Source organism: Hyperolius riggenbachi, unplaced genomic scaffold (assembly GCF_040937935.1).
Source record: "Hyperolius riggenbachi isolate aHypRig1 unplaced genomic scaffold, aHypRig1.pri scaffold_164, whole genome shotgun sequence".
Lineage (NCBI taxonomy): Eukaryota > Metazoa > Chordata > Amphibia > Anura > Hyperoliidae > Hyperolius > Hyperolius riggenbachi.
This window is the reverse complement of record NW_027152375.1, coordinates 243,449-264,641: the sequence shown is the minus strand read 5'-3', so window position 1 is coordinate 264,641 and position 21,193 is coordinate 243,449. Positions and strand designations below refer to the sequence as shown.

Sequence of the window (21,193 nt, the reverse complement as noted above, 5' to 3'; positions counted from 1 at the left end):
GGACCGGAGCGTACTGCGCAGGCGCAGAACTACTGTGTCTGAGCAGTACGCTTCGGTCCACGTGGCGGTGAGTGACAGCACCGCTCACGCAGGTGCAGTACAGGCCGACCTCCAGGTCGCTCTGACGTCATCGCCGGGGACCGAGAGGGAGAGGCTGCGAATGGCTGCGGGGAGAGCTGCGGCAAGGGACATGCTGGGAGCTTGGGGGTGGACGAAGCCCCGGGTAAGTAGCCCTCATTTTACTTACTATTGCCTGATAACTCCTTTAACCACCCTGGCGTTCTATTTCCCCAGGATTTCCGTGCAAAAAGTGGTTCAATTAATTTCCCATAATTTTCAACCAATTTTTTTTTTTGCAATCTTTTTTTTTTGTATTGAATTCAATACAGGTTATTGTATTGAATTAAATTTAAAAAAAAAAGTGTTTGCTGCGAGATTTTGATGATGCTGTGTGACACTGGTTCCATCAACGCCGATCGACGGGGGACATGTGATCTCCAAGGGAGAAGCAAAATCCGCCAAGGGACATGGAAGAAGGCACCGGGGAAGCTATCAGAGGTACGCGACGAGGGATCAGCATGCCAATGGTGAGTATAAGACCCAGATGTATAGCCAGGTATAGTTAGCCAGATGTATAGCCAGGTATAGTTAGCCAGATGTATAGCCAGGTATAGTTAGCCAGATGTATAGTTAGCCAGATGTGCAGCCAGGTGTAGTTAGCCAGATGTATTAGCCAGGAATAGTTTAGCCAGATGTTTTGCCAGGTATATAGGGAGCAAGATGTTTGCCAGGTGTATAGGAGACAGATGTGCAGCCAGGTGTATAGGAGACAGATGTGCAGCCAGGTGTATAGGAGACAGATGTGCAGCCAGGTGTATAGGAGACAGATGTGCAGCCAGGTGTATAGGAGACAGATGTGCAGCCAGGTGTAGGGAGTCATATGTATAGGGAGCCAGGTTTGCGGGTGCCTCTGCCCCCCCCCCCCCCCCCCATTGCCCCCGATGCCCCCTGACTCTGGCCGGGTGTCCCTTCTGTGGGGGGGCTCCCCTTCTGTGCTGGCTGGTAGTGGCCGGTGGGGATCCCCTCTGTGGGGGGGATCCCCATACTGTGCGTGCAGGTGGCTGGGTGGCCCTTCTGTGTGTGTGGGGGATATCCCCTTCTATGGGGGCTAGTCATGGTCTGTCGGGGACACCCCCTTCTGTTGTGGGGGGAGGTGGGTGTCCCCATCTATGAGGGCTGTGGGTGGCCTCTCCCTCCTCTTCCCCCCATCCCTTCCGATCCCCCGTGCCCCCCCCCCCCCCAATCCCAATCCCGTGTCTCCCCCGTCAGAAGCCCTGATCTACTCACCTGAGGGCTTGCTCCTGCGGCGGAAGCGGCGCACTTCCTCCTCCATCGCGAAGTCTCGTGTTCTCTGTAATTACTGTACGCGGCTTGGTGACGTCACCAAGCCGCGTACTGTAATTACAGAGACCGGGACTTCGGCGATGGAGATGGAGGGTGTGCATCTCGGCCAGCGCAGGAGAAAGCCCTCAGGTGAGTAAAGCAGGGCTTTTGACTGACAGGGGGGAGACACGGGACGGGGGGGGGGGGGGGGGACACAGGATCGGGGGTGAGGAGGGCACGGGGGACAGAGAGGGAGGAGGGAAAGGCCACCCACAGCTCTCATAGAAGGGGACACCCACCTCCCCCCCCCCCGCACAGAAGGGGGTGTCCCCGACCGGCCAAGACTCGCCCCATAGGGGGGATACCCGCCCCCCCACACACACACTACAGGGTCACCCGCACGCACATTACGGGGATGCCCCCTCCCCCCCTCTCCCCACAGAGAGGATCCCCGCCGGTACCGGCCACTACCAGCCAGCACAGAAGGGGACACCCTCCCCCCGCACAGAGGGGATCCCCGCACCAGCCACCCGCAGCACAGCAGGGGACACCCCCCCCCCCCCCCACAGAGGGGATCCCCGCACCAGCCACCCGCAGCACAGAAGGGGAATCCCGCATGCTGCTGAGCACATTCTATGCTCCGATGGCTGCACAGGGATTCCCCAGGGTGGCTGGATGCTAGTTCTGCACGCTGTGGGTAGCACAGATCGCTACCCACAGCGTGCTGACAGGCATCCAGCCATCCTGGGGAATCCCTCTGATGAGGGAAAAGTGCAGCCGGCGGGGCAGAGAAACAATAAATCTCCCTGGCAGTATTGACGAGCTCAGCTCGTCAATACCGCTTTCAGCAAGTTTTTCCTGGACGAGCTGAGCTCGTCAATACCACCAGGGTGGTTAAGAAAGATTGCAAAAAGGAAAGGAAAGGAAGAAAAAAGAAAGAATCCACTAGAGTCTGAGATACAAGGAGGCAGCACGCAGCTACTACAAGCCTTATTACACATCTAGTTCTCGAAGGATGGTATCACAGACGAAAGGAGACACAGTGTTTGTGACTGCTTATAGCCAGGAATATACACAGATTATAAGAAAATGTTTACCTGTGTTGCAGGCTGATGACACCCTTAATGTGATCCTTAAACAGGGTGTCAAATTCGCTAGTAGAAAGGCCCCCACACTAGGGAGTATTTTATCTCCCACTTTGTTTTCCAGCAGTTCCTCACGTCCATGCTGGTTAACCACTTGTGGCTCATATAAATGTAATTTTTCTACTTGTAATTATTGTGTTGTACATCAACCTGCCCGGTCTGTTACTTCGTACTCGAATGGAAACATTTTCCCTATGAAACAGTACATTAATTGCCACACAAAGTTCGTGGTCTATTTGATTTCATGCTCCTCATGTCATGTTCAATATGTGGGTTGTACTACACGTCATCTCAGACAGCGTGTAGGGGAGCATTATAGGGGAGCAGGATGGTTGACTGCGGAGGTATCCAATGTGGCCAAGCATTTTAGAGAGGTCCATTCTGGTGACATGGCTTCATTTTCATTTCAAGGTATTGAGCGTGTCCAGAGGCCCCCCAGGGGGGGAGACGTTTACAAGCGTCTCCTCACTCGGGAGGCCTATTGGATTTTCCAACTAGGGACGCGTTCGCCAAGAGGCCTTAACGCCAGATGGGACCTCAATACAGTTACGTAATTTGGGTGTACTGTCCCTGGTGTGCATATCTATGTATGTAACTGCTTGTCAGATTCATATATATTTTATTTTTTGTTCTTTCATTGCTGCGTGAAACTGTAATGTGTCCAATCATGTGTACTTACATTTTATCCTTGTGTTATATGTTTTTATGTATTGATTACACTGTTGAGGATGTTCCTCAAGTTTTATGTATACACCTCTTTGTGGGTGGGGCCTGATCATGTGGTACCGGGTGTGGTCCTATCCTTTATATAGGTCACCTCTGTTCACATGCACCTATGCTATGATTAAGGGCGTGTAACGCCCGAAACATGTCAGCATGTGGTGATGGATTTTAGCCTGTCATGTGTTTGATTCAATAAAGGTATTTCGACTCTACCTACATCGTGCGGAACTCACTTCCTACAAACCTTATTACACAAGATACACCAGCATCGCTCACCTGCATTTCTCGCACTTCACGAGGAAGCTGTCGACCGGGGGGTTGCAGTGGCACCAGCTATTGAGCCCCTCCCCCTCAGAAGAGCTGTCGCTATCGCCAGAGTTCTCTTCCTCAGGTGAGTGGACACCATTCAGCTCTGCAGTGTCTGGAATGATGGCCTGGACAGGCGGGGATGCAGGAGGTGTGGGTGGCGGAGGAGCTCCGTAGTTGTGATCCTGTAGAGAGAAACAGGGTTTATAGCAGACCTACATCCATCCACATGACAGGATTCCACTAGAAATATTACCTTTCTCAATTACTAATATTAAACACCAAAAATATGCTCTCCTTAAATCTAGCAGTGAAATCAGATCTACGTTCAAAAGGCGGGGACAGGAAGCGTGGGGACGACGACTGGGGGACAGGAAGCGTGGGGACGACGACTGGGGGACAGGAAGCGTGGGGACGACGACTGGGGGACGACAACTGGGGGACAGGAAGCGTGGGGACGACGACTGGGAGACGAGAAGCGTGGGAATGACGACTGGGAGACGAGAAGCGTGGGAATGACGACTGGGAGACGAGAAGCGTGGGAATGACGACTGGGAGACGAGAAGCGTGGGAATGACGACTGGGAGACGAGAAGCGTGGGAATGACGACTGGGAGACGAGAAGCGTGGGAATGACGACTGGGAGACGAGAAGCGTGGGAATGACGACTGGGAGACGAGAAGCGTGGGAATGACGACTGGGAGACGAGAAGCGTGGGAATGACGACTGGGAGACGAGAAGCGTGGGAATGACGACTGGGAGACGAGAAGCGTGGGAATGACTACTGGGAGACAGGAAGGGTGGGAATGACGACTGGGAGACAGGAAGGGTGGGAATGACGACTGGGAGACGGTAAGCGTGGGAATGACGACTGGGAGACGGGAAGCGTGGGAATGACGACTGGGAGACGGTAAGCGTGGGAATAACGACTGGGAGACGGGAAGCGTGGGAATGACGACTGGGAGACAGGAAGGGTGGGAATGACGACTGGGAGACAGGAAGGGTGGGAATGACGACTGGGAGACGGTAAGCGTGGGAATGACGACTGGGAGACGGGAAGCGTGGGAATGACGACTGGGAGACGGTAAGCGTGGGAATAACGACTGGGAGACGGGAAGCGTGGGAATGACGACTGGGAGACAGGAAGGGTGGGAATGACGACTGGGAGACAGGAAGGGTGGGAATAACGACTGGGAGACAGGAAGCGTGGGAATGACGACTGGGAGACAGGAAGGGTGGGAATGACGACTGGGAGACAGGAAGGGTGGGAATGACGACTGGGAGACGGGAAGCGTGGGAATGACGACTGGGAGACGGGAAGCGTGGGAATGACGACTGGGAGACAGGAAGGGTGGGAATGACGACTGGGAGACAGGAAGGGTGGGAATGACGACTGGGAGACAGGAAGGGTGGGAATGACGACTGGGAGACAGGAAGGGTGGGAATAACGACTGGGAGACAGGAAGCGTGGGAATGACGACTGGGAGACAGGAAGGGTGGGAATGACGACTGGGAGACAGGAAGGGTGGGAATAACGACTGGGAGACAGGAAGCGTGGGAATGACGACTGGGGGACAGGAAGCGAGGGGATGACGACTGGGAGACAGGAAGTGAGGGGATGATGACTGGGAGACAGGAAGCGTAGGAATGCTGACTGGGGGACAGGAAGTGAGGGGATGACTCTTGGTGTCTAGTGGTGTCCTCTCATCCTATACAGAGTAACCTGTGCCTAGTGTCACTCCTCCGACAACTATTCAGTTACCTAGTGTCGCCCCTCCTTTCCTGTACATTTCCCTGGCATCTAGTGTGTCCCCCCCCCCCTCCCCGCCATACAGCTACTTATTGTCCTCCCTCCCCTATACAGTTCCCTGGTGTCTAATGCCCCCTTCCTTCGCCTATAGTTACTTCGTATCCTCCCTCCCCTATATAGTTCCCTGGTGTCTAGTTGCGCCCTTCCATATAAGCTTAGCACTCGGGTGCTTGTGGGCCGAACTTAACGCAAAAGTGGGAAAAAATCACTTGCGGGCCACAAGTCAATATCATAAGACATCACTTAGTATCTACACACAGCTCAAGACACAGCCTACTGCGACGTCATCAGCTGAGGCGACAGACCTGGTGACACAAAGCAGTTGTCCAGAAAGTGAATGTCACAGCCAGGAATTGAGTATGGGGAGTGACAACTACTATATAGACACATTACCTTAGGACAGAATACGACCAAGAAAAAAAAAAAAAAAGTCAAACATGTAAAGGCATTTCTATAGAGCTCCCGTTATCAGTTAATACAGACCTTACATTGTTCCTGAACTTAAGTACCCTTCAAGAGCTATTCGAGTAAGAGGAGTGTACTTACTGCGTAGGGCAGACCCCGGTATCCGTGGCTTTGGCTGCCTGGATAACTATGAGCTGCATAGGAGTTCTTTCCGCCAACTGCTGGACTGGCTTCAACTGATTCAGGGCTGGAAGACAAGACAACGTTTGTCAAGGCTCAGACCTCCACTTAAAAATTTCCCTCTACGCTAGACCAGTTCAGCCGTCCCATCTCTCCTAAACCCAACAACCGCACTACTAATCAGCATGACACTACGCTTCCCAATAAGCAAGTCCTAAGGCTATGGCGACCTTCATGCTGCAGAGCTAAGGGTCTGAGGCATGTGTCCATCCCTGCAGCACCGGTGCCCTGTGGGCCTCCACTCTACAAGTCACATGATGCCCTGCAGGTCGCATTGCATCTCTAGCAGGGTTTGTAAACAGACACGGCTGTTTAAATGCAGGCAAACCACGGCTGCAACGACTCCAAATCAATTCCATTCTGCTAAGCAAGCCTCTGAACTTTCAGCCTATAAGGAATAGAGAGGCCTCAGAGTCCTCCTTTATCCAGCCATCCACAAAGTCACGAGAGCAGATGAGATGGCCAAGGTGCTCTCGCTGGTACGTGAATGACAGGAAGCAGAAGAGTGAGGTTCAGAGGAGTCAAAGCAAAAGACACAGGACTGTTTCAGTGTATAGGCAAATACTTGGTGGAGCCTGCACTGCCCGACAGATCACTGCCAGCATTAAGGCACCTTGGAGTGCCAGCTTGAACTTGTGACAATCCTCACACAAGCCAAGTGCACCTTAGAAGCCTCTATAACACTTTAGAAGTTTGGATGAGGCCACATTGCTTCCTGTGCTAAGTGCCAATTCCAAACATGTAAACAGGTCAGGGTGATTACCTACTGCCGCTCTGGCAGATGACTTCTACAGGATTGAAGTCCAACTAAACCCAAAGCTGATCCAAACAAATTCTCAAAGCAATGATGCAGATTAGTGTAAATGATCGATGTATTCCTTTGGAACAGAGCTGCCCAAAACCATAACCCCATTGCGTAGCTCCACTTGGCTGAGCCTGTGGACCTATCCCATACAGACTTGGGAGCACTGGTGGATTGGTGGTGTACTGTTAACAGACTGAGCGGTTGTAGCTGCTTAGTCACCACACAGGACACATTGGGTTCAATGCACTAAACTCCTGTAAAGTTCATGTGTGCAAGGAGCGCACAGTAATCTCCCTGTTACTGGTACAGGGGGAGCACCAGCCATTAACGCCACATGCGTTAACCTGGTAAGACGTGTGATGCTAATGGGTTATTGGCTGGCGTTCCCCTTGCGCTAGCGACAGTAAAATTGCTGTGCGCTCCTTGCGCATCAGTCATCAAGCACCAGCAAGCAAGAAAATGGTCAAAATAATTTTGATAGTACTTTTTCACCTCCTCCTGGGTACATTTTCAGTTACAGAGTGCGAAAGTTATGTCTTGGGAGAAAAAACTTAGGGGAATAGATTCATTGCATATGTAGAGATCCTTGGAAAATGTAGCTGGGCATCTACTGCTCTTCCTACTTTGGGAGCCACACCTCATAGGGCCCCTGGTAGGGTGGACCCCAAATGTGAGTTCCACACATTAGAAGGAGCAAGGCCTGAACAGGGGAGAGCTTGTACATAAAACTCTATGCTGTTTTTCAAGTCGTTTTATGTGAGTGCAATGCACTTCTATACTATCAAATCGTTTTACAGCATTACACTATGAGAGGTTTTTATTTTAGGTTATCATAATGACCATGAATGGGGCACTGAAGGTGGAGGAGGGGAGGAAATGAGCTATACAACCAAATCTGTCCATGAATCAGCCACTCGGTTCTCCATTTCGTTTTTATTCACCAAAACCCTTTCAAGTTGACTTAAAGGAATACTGTAGGGTGGGGGGGGAATGAGTTGAAGTTACCCGGGGCTTCTAATGGTCCCCCGCAGACATCCTGTGCCCGCGCAGCCACTCACCGATGCTCCGGCCCCGCCTCCAGTTCACTTCTGGAATTTCAGACTTTAAAGTCTGACACCACTGCACCTACGTTGCCGTGTCCTTGCTCCCGCTGTCACCAGGAGCGTACTGCACAGGCCTAGTATGGTCTGTGTCTGCGCAGTACGCTCCTGGTGACATCAGCGGGAGTGAGAACACAGCAATGTAGGCGCAGTGGTGTCAGACATTAAAGTCTGAAATTCCAGAAGTGAACCGGAGGCGGGGCCGGAGCATCGTTGAGTGGCTGCGCGGGCACAGGATGTCTGCGCTGCGGGGGACCATTAGAAGCCCCGGGTAAGTTCAATTCATTTTCCCCCGACCCTCTACAGTATTCCTTTAAAGTGGACCCAAATTAAAAATAAAAAGATTTCAGAAATAAAATCTATTTTCTAAATTATAATAAATAGCAGCCTTTTTTCAGCTGCATGACGACAAATATAAAATATTTTACATTTATTGGAGGAACCCCTCCCTTCCTTTCATGTTGCCGGAACAGAATCCAGCAGACGGGTGGAGGAGATAAACAAAAACGAAACAGGCTGCTACTGATGATGTCACAGGGGAGGTGATCTCAGCTTGTGTGAGATTTCACATAGACGACGCCCCTGTGAGGGAGGGTAACTGATGACAAACACAACCATGATCTAAAACCTCCTACTAAGCTCAGAAGTAATGGCTGCCACCTGTATAACCCTAGTTATGAAAAGAGAAGGGTGAAAAGCATGCACTGAAATGCACATAGGCTTGAAGGAGTGTTTATCTTTGTATGTGTCAGAGTGGTGCAACTTAATATTTTGAATTAAAATTGGTTTGGGTCCGCTTTAACAGGACATTCATTAGAATTAACTTTATTCAGTTTGGGTTTAGTTGGTCTTCAATGTTCTTTTTCTAAACACTATCACATGACAATTTACATAAAGTTTGTGTTAGGTTATCTTGTGAACTCCTTTGAATTTGTATCCCATATTTTTGTGTTACTTGCTGTGACCACTAACTGCTCTCCAGATAGCTGTAGATCTTGCACAACATTTTTGCGATTGGACTCAAAGTTGAGCCGGCCTATTTCCGGAGCCAGAGATCTCAGCAGGTGCACTGATGCCTACATGAGGAATGGGTAGGTTCACATAAAGTGCTTCGAGGTCTGGTCACATGGTGTAGCCATTTAACCAGCAACGTCTGTGTCTGTTTACAAATGCTGCAAACCAGGACTAGCTTCCATTTTGCTAGGTTGATATCCAGACAGATAAGACTTCCAGCTATAGCTTGAAAAAATATCTTCAAATCTTCGATGTCCAACCGTTAGAAGAAAAAAAATATTAAAACATTCAGACACATAAATGTGGAACAAGGGTTGCGATTGCTAATCGGAGACAAACATTCATTCAAGAATCACCTGTTGCTGGTTGATCATCACTTGTCTATCAAGAATGTCCGACTAAACAGAACAACAAATGTCAATGTTAATGTAAAGGCAATAGCACATCCTGTGTATCAATATACATGCTCCATCAGATTTACACCTCTGCAAATGCTGAACAAAGTGTGTAGATAAAGCCCCACAATTCAGCGAAATACATTGAGGCTGGCCACACACTATGCAATCTGATCACACAATCTATGTAAAATCCTGCATACTTGGGCTCATAGACTCACCATAACTTGGATATATTGTTGGTTAATAAATAAATGTGCTTAAAGGACAGCCATCACGAAAATTTGTAAAACCTAAAATACACATGTACTAGCTATATATTTATCCCAAAGTGAAATGCACTATCATTTTTTTCCCCATGTCCACATTATTTACAGTTGCTACCGTGTGTACCGAATACAAGACACTCAGGGAGTGCTGTGACTGGCGTCAATGACAAGCTGTGGTCCCACCCGGAAGACTGTCGGCTCCAATGAGCGGACAGAGGGCAGGGCTGGGACAGAGGGCAGGGCTGGGACAGAGGGCAGGGCTGGGACAGAGGGCAGGGCTGGGACAGAGGGCAGGGCTGGGACAGAGGGCAGGGCTGGGACAGAGGGCAGGGCTGGGACAGAGGGCAGGGCTGGGACAGAGGGCAGGCATGGGGGTCAAGCGAGTGTGGGCATCCAGGGGGACAAAGGAAGACATGTTAGGAAAAATACAGTAGCTAGGGCTTATTTTCAGGGAGGACTTATTTTAGGGGAAACACAGTAGTAGAAATCTGACTGATTTTGGGCTAGTTTATTTCCTTGTGGGGGATTTTCAGTATTTTCTAGATTATTTTCAAAAGCACTCCTTGGAACGGAGTGGTGCTGGAAAGCCAGTCTCCCCTTTTGCACACCGTTCTAGTAGTTGAAGTTGGTCATTGCCATTGAGGGAGCGCTTAAAAGTCAAAAAGAATTACTTGGATCTACCATGAAGAGATGGATTAGTCTAAAACCCATCAGATCTGTCACAATTCTACAGCTTATGGTTAGAGACATGAACAGAGGAAAAAGGTCATTTAAAGTGCAATGTTTTCTGGGACAAATGCAGGGCTGTGGAGTCGGTCCAAAAATCCACCGACTCCGACTCCTCAGTTTAGGATTCCACCGACTCCGACTCCGACTCCACGACTCCGACTCCTCTAATTTGCATATTACAATTTTGTTGATTAAAAGTATGTAACATGAAATTCGTCTCTTAACTGCCAACGCTTAGGAATTTTAAAAGACAACTGAAGTGAGAAGGATATGTAGACTACTATATGTATTCCCTTTAGACTAAAACTAGTCCTTGGTAAGAGTACTTGTAAAAGGTACATCCGGAACAAAGAACATCTATCAGGCCCTAGGCAATGTAAGTGTGGGTACATGTAAGAATGATGTGCAGGTACTCTGCAGGGGAATGAGGAGATTGTAAACAGACAACACCTCTGTATTCAATGTGCACAGCATTCTCAGTGGATTCCCTGCAGCTCTGTGGGGAGTGCATATGTAGAGTATAGTACTACTGTGTAACAAAGTAAACCTGAGACAGATGAAAATAAAGTTTAATACATACCTGGGGCTTCCTCCAGCCGCCTTCAGGATAATCAGTCCCTAGTTGTCCTCCTCCACCACCTGGATCTTCTGCTATGAGTCCAGGTACTTGAGTCAGTCAAGCGTAGTGCGCATGCACACACTCCGCCACCTGGAGCATACTACACCTGTGCAGCACTATTGCGCAGGTGCAGAATGTTCCTGGCTGTGGGAGCGGGGTGCGGCCGGACAGCGCTGACTGGCTGAATTACCAGGATTCATAGCAGAAGATCCGGGTGGTGGAGGACAGTGAGGGACTGATTAGCCTGAAGGGGGCTGGAGGAAGCCCCAGGTATGTATAAAACTTTACTTTTCATCCGTCTCAGTTACCCTTTAATTTGTAGTCACCAAACCAAATTTTAATAACATATCAAATTATTTGATTTTATCAGCAAAGGGAGTGCATACATTTGCATAAATCAGCATCAATGCAGAATTATTTCCATCTCGTTGACCATCTCTATTAGTGACATAGCTACACATCAGGCTTTATTCTTACAGCATAGATGTTATTTAGTATATATAAGAGATTCCTGTGTACACATCATATATACAGTCACAATCAGATATGTATATCTGACCTTAAAAATACGGGGACTGCTTTATTGAAGCAGCACAAGTAACTAATTTTGATTGGTTTATTTCATTTTTGTGGACTAAGCACAGCTATTACTGTATATATACATTATTTTTAATGACTATTATCTGAGAAATAGAACATTTTATCATATTTTCTATTTTAATTAGTTACAAATTCATTAGGAGTCGGAGTCGGTGCATTTTTTCCCGACTCCGACTCCAGGCACCCAAAATTGCCCGACTCCACGACTCCGACTCCACGACTCCGACTCCACAGCCCTGGACAAATGTGCAACTAATACATGTGTATTTTACATTTTACTAAAGTTACTGATAGTGGTCCTTTAAGATAGGAAATGGATTGTACTGTCAGATTGCATAGTGTATGTTCAGCTGTACAAAACAGCTGGAGACGATCAACCACTCTGCTGAGAATCATTTATGGCTGTGCTGTCTGTCATTCACACACTCTCCCCACTGTATCCATTGTGGAGGAAAATAAGAGAAGAAAAAAACACTTTTTTTTTTACTTTTTAACACAACTTCTCAATCCTGGCTAGTGGCTTCAAGTCAAGTGGACTGTTAAACTAGTCTTGAATTTAATAAAAATGGTCTTTATTGGATGGCAACAGTTCTCCAAACCTTCAGTACTAAAGCCTGGTACACCCATCCAGTCTTGGTTGCCCAATTTTACCACTTCCAATAGTGGGAGGCCCAACAGATAATCCTTAAACAAATTCTGTGGGTAATGTCTCATACTGCATGGAAGTGGTACAATCAGCCAATCAAAAGTGAATGTGCTTACGCAGCTTACATAACACCTGGAAGGAAAAAAGTGCCCCTGGGAGGTACTTGCCTCGGTAGAGGGAAGCGTCTGGACCCCTATGAAAGCCCCTTCCTTCTTGGCCAGCCCAATCCTGCGCTGAGACCCCTGAACAAAAAACAAAACATAACCAATCTCCGGCTTTCTGCTCCGAGGGAAATAGAGCCCGATTGGATCAGCCCTGTTGCATAAGCGCCTGCGCAGTACAGCAGACCTGATCAGACTTGACTATTTTTGCCGGAGCCCGAGCAGGAATCTGTGTGCATGAATGCCAACAAGGAGATCTTCGGAATCCCAGCGCCTCTCTACTGCGAAGGATGGGGGAAACCTCTAAGATCCAGAGGCTTTCCCCTCCCAAGGTAAGTACTCCCTAGGGGCGCTTATTTCACTACAGGTTCACTTTAAAGCTAAAATCCGACAGACAGTTGAGACGGGTACATATGTACATATATTGGAAAGGGAGGGTGCTGCACAGTAATTCGAACTAAAAAAACTAACTTTGTTCAGGTTGCAGCAACCACATGTATGCCTTCAGGCCACAGCAGTATTTTCCATAGTAGCCTGTGGAGTGTGTGGTGTCTCAAAACTAGTGCCACCCGACTCGCAAACACCTGGAAGACCACTATCGGGGCAAAACTAGGCGCAAGGCTGAGACAGACACTTGTTGCTCTATGCTCCATCCCCCATTGCCTGATGAAGCGGGCCAAACCTGCGAAACACGTTGCAACTGTTTTCTGGAGTATATTAATAAATCTAAACCTTTGAAAATTGACAGTTTCATTTCTGCTTTGAGGTGGTAAGTCCACCACTGTCTCCTTAGCAATTTTAACGTTTTTAGCATATTTTATCCTGTTGGCGCCTCTGTTCAATTCCTGCGATACCTGTGTCCACCCCTGGTGGAGGGGTGATATACCCCCTTCTTTCTGATCTACAGAGAGCGACTTCTTAATCCTGAGTGGGGATGAGTGGGGACAGGTCTTAATCTCCCCACCTGCAATTACAGTGGTTGCCTATCGGGTAACCCTGGTTTGTGAGTATCAATTTACTCACACCATCCATCAAATCCAATACATACTACACTATATTGTCCTCTCGGTGTTCCTCTTTTTGGAATAATCAGGGCCAAACATAACATGTGAACTTACCCTTACAGGCCATATTTAAAGCAGAACCTAACTCTTACACAGCGCACAATGAAAAGTCTTTATTTCACATATAGTTGCTGAAGAAATGCACTGCTCTGTGTTCTGTGGTTGCTTAGTCACATCAAAGTGTGTAATTCTTATCAGCAGCCAGAGCTGCACACAGTAAAAACTAGGTTCACCGTGGCTGTTGCGTTCCCTGTAGCGGCAGAACGCTGCCTCTGGCAGGGCTAATTATGTCTGTGATAAATGTCAGAATGTAAATCAAGGAGAGGAAAGATTTTACAATGGGCAAACACTCACTAATTTATAAATGAATATTGCAAGAAAGTAACCAGTTTCATTCATCACATTTTCCACTACAGTTCCTCTTTAATGTAACCGGTTACTCAAGATTAAGGGTTTCTGGATGTAACAGACTGGCTCCTGAATTGCATGTCTAGGTGCCCATGTCCGGTTGATTTCTTTTGCCTATGTAGTATTTATATACGGCAGACATGTCCTGCAGCGCTGTACAGAGTAGATATTGTCTCGTCAATTCACTGTCCCTCAGAGGGGCTCACAATCTAAAGGTGGCCATACATGGTACAATTTTTTCATTCAATCTTACCATTTCTATGTAATATAAGGGAACTGCCTAAATTATCCTTTCAGTATATTCACTTAATTTACCCTTAAACTACATAGAAATGGTAAGATTGGATGAAAAAAATTGTACCATGTATGGCCACCATAATCCCCACCATAGTCATGTGTCTATGTAGCTAATAACGTCCAAGAGTAGACTCGCACACCAGCTTCTCAGTAGGGCCACTAAGGGTCCCCTTCATCAGATAAGTGCAGTCTGATGAAGGGGACCCTTAGTGGCCCCGAAACAATTGTCATGCTCTGTGTTTGACATATAATGGATGATTAAACAACACTTTTTGCTCTACTGAGAAGCTGGTGTGCGAGTCTACTCTTGGACTTGATTACATTGATGGGATGTTTGCTTTGCATCCAAGGCTCAGCACCCGATTTTGAACGGAAAGGTGTGCCGCTCCTAACCCTACTGCTGTATGTATGTAGCTAGGGCTGTGGAGTCGGTACAAAAATCATCTGACTCCAACTTCGACTCAGCTTATGAAACCACTGACTCCGACTCCAAACTCAGACTCCAGGTACTCAAAATTGCTCCGACTCCTCTACTCCAATTCCTACTCCACAGCCCTTGCATGGCTATGGAGTGGGTGCAAAAATCATCAGACGTCAACTCAGACTCCTCAGTATATGAAACCCCCGACGCAGACTCCAGGTAGCCAACAGTTGCTCTCCACTGCCCTGTATGTATTGCGTAGTGTATGTATTGTAGTCTAGGGCCAATTTAGGAAAGGGATCCAATTAACTTCTCTGTATGTTTTTGGAATGTGGAGAAAACTCGCACAGACACAGAGACATATAAACTCTGTGCAGATAGTGCCCTGGCTGGGATTTGAACCGGGGCCCGAGCGTTGCAAGATGAGAGCGCTAACCACTAACGCCACTGTGCTGCCTATGACAATCCTACTTGCAGAAAAACTTAACAAGCAGAGAAGTATAGGTGCTCTTTAAGAAAACAGCACAGCGGTAAGATATGACCAAGCTAAGGTTTGCATTCCCTTGCCATCTAGATAGCGAGTACTTTGGATAAAACACAGGCCCGTATAGTAGGCATTGCTGGTGTTCTCCGACTAAGAGAGGTTATTATCGGGCTTGTTGTGTCGTGGAGAGACGCACTATACAGTATGGGGAAAATACAAGCTGCACAGAGATACTGGAAGCTACAAGCAGATCAAAGAATGCCTCTAAAATTCATACATATAAAGCACAGCCTATCGCAATAACTGAGGAACGCATCTAAACAATTATGTATAGCTTCTAAAATTACTGACAGCATTAAAGTAATTAATGAATATCTTCTATGTGCATTAGTTGCAATTTATTCATCTTTTTTCTGCATTGACCAGAAGAGAAAAAACACAAGATCCGCCACTAGGTGGCACTGCAGGAGCGCAGGATCATACAGCAGGCAGACGCAGCCCACACTCTCCAGAGATCTAGATATAAAAGAAACACGGCTAGGAATTCCAAGCAGAAGTCCCATTCTTAGAAATAACATGCACCTTTCTATATTACAATACAACTCAAATACAGAAGAAACTCTAGAAATACAGAGGAAAGACCGGCAAGGTCTGCAGGGGGATAACCAGCAGCAGTTTCTAACCAACCTAACTAGCCAAAATTGTTACCAATGTAATATTCCAGTCATTTCCTTCTACTCCTTTACAGAGGCTACAACTCTTAGCTGGTGAAACCCAGAGCAGACAGATACACCACAGCCTAATGCCCGGTACACACCACGCAATTCCCTGTCAGATTGACGGTCAAAGCGATTCATTCCGACAGGTCAGACCTGATTTCTGATCACTTATACAAAATCGATCAGAGAAATGACTGGAAATCAGATCAGACCTCTGAAAAATGATCGACAGTCAATCTGATGGGTAATTGCATGGTGTGTAACAGGCAATAGCCAATGCATTCTCAAGTGTCCAGGGCAGCAGCTGGAACAATTTACATCAAGCTCTCCTCTAGTGTCCGGGGCAGCAGCTGGGATGGTTTACATCAAGCTCTCCTCTAGTGTCCAAGGCAGCAGCTGGGATGGTTTACATCAAGTTCTCCTCTAGTGTCCAGGGCAGCAGCTAGAACAGTTTACATCAAGCTCTCCTCTAGAGCAGCTGGGATGGTTTACATCAAGTTCTCCTCTAGTGTCCAGGGCAGCAGCTGAGATGGTTTACATCAAGCTCTCCTCTAGTGTCCAAGGCAGCAGCTGGGATGGTTTACATCAAGTTCTCCTCTAGTGTCCAGGGCAGCAGCTGGGATGGTTTACATCAAGTTCTCCTCTAGTGTCCAGGGCAGCAGCTGGGATGGTTTACATCAAGCTCTCCTCTAGTGTCCAAGGCAGCAGCTGGGATGGTTTACATCAAGTTCTCCTCTAGTGTCCAGGGCAGCAGCTGGGATGGTTTACATCAAGCTCTCCTCTAGTGTCCAGGGCAGCAGCTGGGATGGTTTACATCAAGCTCTCCTCTAGTGTCCAGGGCAGCAGCTAGAACAGTTTACATCAAGCTCTCCTCTAGTGTCCAGGGCAGCAGCTGGGATGGTTTACATCAAGCTCTTCTCTAGTGTCCAGGGCAGCAGCTAGAACAGTTTACATCAAGCTCTCCTCTAGTGTCCAGGGCAGCAGCTAGAACAGTTTACATCAAGCTCTCCTATAGAGCAGCTGGGATGGTTTACATCAAGTTCTCCTCTAGTGTCCAGGGCAGCAGCTGGGATGGTTTACATCAAGCTCTCCTCTAGTGTCCAGGGCAGCAGCTAGAACAGTTTACATCAAGCTCTCCTCTAGAGCAGCTGGGATGGTTTACATCAAGTTCTCCTCTAGTGTCCAGGGCAGCAGCTGGGATGGTTTACATGAAGCTCTCCTCTAGTGTCCAGGGCAGCAGCTGGGATGGTTTACATGAAGCTCTCCTCTAGTGTCCAGGGCAGAAGCTGGGATGGTTTACATCAAGCTCTCCTCTAGTGTCCAGGGCATCAGCTGGAATGGTTTACATCAAGCTCTCCTCTAGTGTCCAGGGCAGCAGCTGGAACAGTTTACATCAAGCTCTCCTCTAGAGCAGCTGGGATGGTTTACATCAAGTTCTCCTCTAGTGTCCAGGGCATCAGCTGGAATGGTTTACATCAAGCTCTCCTCTAGTGTCCAGGGCAGCAGCTAGAACAGTTTACATCAAGCTCTCCTCTAGAGCAGCTGGGATGGTTTACATCAAGTTCTCCTCTAGTGTCCAGGGCAGCAGCTGGGATGGTTTACATCAAGCTCTCCTCTAGTGTCCAGGGCAGAAGCTGGGATGGTTTACATCAAGCTCTCCTCTAGTGTCCAGGGCAGCAGCTGGAACGGTTTACATCAAGCTCTCCTCTAGTGTCCAGGGCAGCAGCTGGAACGGTTTACATCAAGCTCTCCTCTAGTGTCCAGGGCATCAGCTGGAATGGTTTACATCAAGCTCTCCTCTAGTGTCCAGGGCAGCAGCTGGAACGGTTTACATCAAGCTCTCCTCTAGTGTCCAGGGCAGCAGCTGGAATGGTTTACATCAAGCTCTCCTCTAGTGTCCAGGGCAGCAGCTAGAACAGTTTACATCAAGCTCTCCTCTAGAGCAGCTGGGATGGTTTACATCAAGTTCTCCTCTAGTGTCCAGGGCAGCAGCTGGAATGGTTTACATCAAGCTCTCCTCTAGTGTCCAGGGCAGCAGCTAGAACAGTTTACATCAAGCTCTCCTCTAGAGCAGCTGGGATGGTTTACATCAAGTTCTCCTCTAGTGTCCAGGGCAGCAGCTGGGATGGTTTACATCAAGCTCTCCTCTAGTGTCCAAGGCAGCAGCTGGGATGGTTTACATCAAGTTCTCCTCTAGTGTCCAGGGCAGCAGCTGGGATGGTTTACATCAAGTTCTCCTCTAGTGTCCAGGGCAGCAGCTGGGATGGTTTACATCAAGCTCTCCTCTAGTGTCCAAGGCAGCAGCTGGGATGGTTTACATCAAGTTCTCCTCTAGTGTCCAGGGCAGCAGCTGGGATGGTTTACATCAAGCTCTCCTCTAGTGTCCAGGGCAGCAGCTGGGATGGTTTACATCAAGCTCTCCTCTAGTGTCCAGGGCATCAGCTGGAATGGTTTACATCAAGCTCTCCTCTAGTGTCCAGGGCAGCAGCTGGAACGGTTTACATCAAGCTCTCCTCTAGTGTCCAGGGCAGCAGCTGGAATGGTTTACATCAAGCTCTCCTCTAGAGCAGCTGGGATGGTTTACATCAAGTTCTCCTCTAGTGTCCAGGGCAGCAGCTGGGATGGTTTACATCAAGCTCTCCTCTAGTGTCCAGGGCAGCAGCTAGAACAGTTTACATCAAGCTCTCCTCTAGAGCAGCTGGGATGGTTTACATCAAGTTCTCCTCTAGTGTCCAGGGCAGCAGCTGGGATGGTTTACATCAAGCTCTCCTCTAGTGTCCAGGGCAGCAGCTAGAACAGTTTACATCAAGCTCTCCTCTAGAGCAGCTGGGATGGTTTACATCAAGTTCTCCTCTAGTGTCCAGGGCAGCAGTTGGGATGGTTTACATCAAGCTCTCCTCTAGTGTCCAGGGAGCAGCTGGGATGGTTTACAACATTTTTCCAAACCTGTCCTAAAGTCCCGCCATCAGTGCATGTTTTGTGAAAACCCACAGAGCGTGTTAATTAGCTTTGCCAAGGCACTAATTACCCCTCCTGTGAATAGGAGTGCTTTCTTGCAAGACATGCACTGTTGGTGGGACATAAAGGTCCAGTTTCCACCGCATGCAAAATCACAAAGTAGAAATCCGCACGAGAAATGTGTGCAATGCAAGTCTATGGAACAGTTTCCATTTACTGTGTTTTTTTCTTTCATGCAGGTCCGTTCAGGGGAGAGAAAAAAAAAGGCAGCCTGCTGCAGCAGGCATTGTTCTGCATGTAATGAAAGGCAATGGCCCTGCGTGTCAATGCAAATTTAAGCGATTTCCCAAACATGCTTCTTCCCGTTTCATGGTCACTGTCATGTTGCTATGGAGATTAAAAATCAGATGCGAAGATTCCCGTTTAAATCACGCATGAAAAAAAAAAAAAAAAAAAGGGAAGTATTTTCACAAATTCCTTTAAAAAAAGCATGCCTGCAACCGTACACAAATTGCATGCGAGAAATGGGCCCTGAGACAGGTTTCAGAAACACTGCTACATCTTGTATCTCGTTATGGAAATCCTTATTTCACCATGACCGGTATTATTCCTTAAAGGATACCCGAACTGAAATGTGACATAATGAGATAGACATGTGTACGTACAGTGCCTAGCACACAAATCACTATGCTGTGTTCCTTTTTTTCTTTCTCTGCCTGAAAGAGTTAAATATCAGGTATGAAAGTGGCTGACTCAGTCCTGACTCAGACAGGAAGTGACTACAGTGTGACCCTCACTGATAAGAAATTCCCCTTTTTTTTTACCTCTTTCTTGCTCTCAGAAGCCATTTTCTGCTAGGAAAGTGTTTTATAGTTGGAATTTCTTATCAGTGAAGGTCACACTGTAGTCACTTCCTGTCTGAGTCAGGACTGAGTCAGCCACTTTCATACCTGATATTTAACTCTTTCAGGCAGAGAAAGAAAAAACACAGCATAGTTATTTGTGTGCTAGGCACTGTACATACACATGTCTATCTCATCATGTCACATGTCAGTTCAGGTATCCTTTAAGTCCAGGGCTGTGGTGTCAGTACAAAAAAATAATAATAATAATCCGACTCCAACTCCTCAGTTTATGAAACCACCAAATCCAGGTACCCAAAATGGCTCAGAGTCCTCGACTCCTAACTCCACAGCCCTGCAGGAGTCTGGGGTGAATACCATCGAGTACAGCTAAGCTTTGGACAACTCTCTAACACAACATCACAACTCTGTCACAACAGAGGATGCCGTCACAAAGCTAAACAGCATGATGGAAGCCGCCATGATAGCACTCCTGGAAGTATGCATGTTCCAGGGCAGCGAAGCTGAAGCAATCAGGTATCTCTACAGGTAATGTCAGCATCTGGAATCCCAATGCAGCCTCCCAGACACAGATATGCTTATTAAATAGGGTATTCTTGCATTAAGATAGTATTGTCACCTTTTAAAGGACGACTGAAACAAGATGGATATGGAGGCTGTCATGTTTATTCCCTATTAAAACAATACTAGTTGCCTGGCTATCCTGCTAATCCTCTCCCTCTAATACTTTTAGCCATAGCCCCTGAACAGGCATGCAGGTTTATCAGGCGTTTCTGACATTGTCACATCTGACAAGATTAGCTGCATAGTGGTTTCTGGTGTGTGATTAAGACTCTACTGAATCTAAATAAATCAGCAGGGCTGCCAGGCAACTGGTATTGTTGTTTAAAAGGAAATAAATATGGCAGCCTCCAAATTCTTCTCGCTACAGTTGTTGGAAAAACAATGTGCAGCCCATTCCCTCCTCCCAAAAACCTGGTTATACTAAAAGGAGCTATGCTGTGGGCACAAACTCAAGGCATACATGAGAATATCTGCTCGGTCCAAACACAACCTCTGCCATCATCAAAGTTAGTGGGTAAAAGAGCAAATACAGTACAGAAAAACCGAGGGCAATAAAACAGACCAAAAAGCAACAGTACACTGCAGTAATCCTCATTTGAAAGCCGTGGACACGTCACATTTTTTGCAATCAAGAGATCACAATCAGGTTACCTGGGTGGAAAACCCCAAATCAAAAACGACCAGCGCTATAAACTGCTGACCATATGATAATCTGATATTTTCCCCTGAAAAAACACGTTACTTACAATCCCACCCGTTCCGTATCCCAAGCTTCATATTCTGTTCTGAAGGACATGTGGACAGTAAAACCTTTTCATGAACTAAGGCCTGGTGCACACCAGAGGAGGTTTTCTGAGGGCCCTTTCACACCAGAGGGATTTTTCGGCGTTTTAACGCCACGGCTGAAGTTGGCGTTTTGCTAGGTAAAAGAAAGTCCATAGACTTTCATTTTACCTTTCACATCTAACTCGGCGTTTTGGAGCGTTGCGTTTCAACGCTCCCAGGAGCTTTTTCAGGGCTGTTAACAGCCGGAGTTGGCTGTTGGCGTTTCAATGATAGTCAATGG

At 47.6% G+C, this 21,193-nt stretch overlaps 1 protein-coding gene across 1 annotated transcript in view; it reads right to left on the bottom strand.

The window, feature by feature from the left end:
* SETD5 (SET domain containing 5) overlaps window positions 1–21,193 on the bottom strand; it is a 205,005-nt gene that overhangs the window by 69,766 nt on the left and 114,046 nt on the right. The window contains exons 4-5 of the mRNA XM_068264802.1: window positions 5,913–6,018; window positions 3,528–3,742 (exon numbers count right to left, since the gene is read on the bottom strand). Coding sequence (XP_068120903.1) covers window positions 3,528–3,742; window positions 5,913–6,018 — 321 coding nt within the window. The remainder of the gene's footprint in view (window positions 1–3,527; window positions 3,743–5,912; window positions 6,019–21,193) is intronic.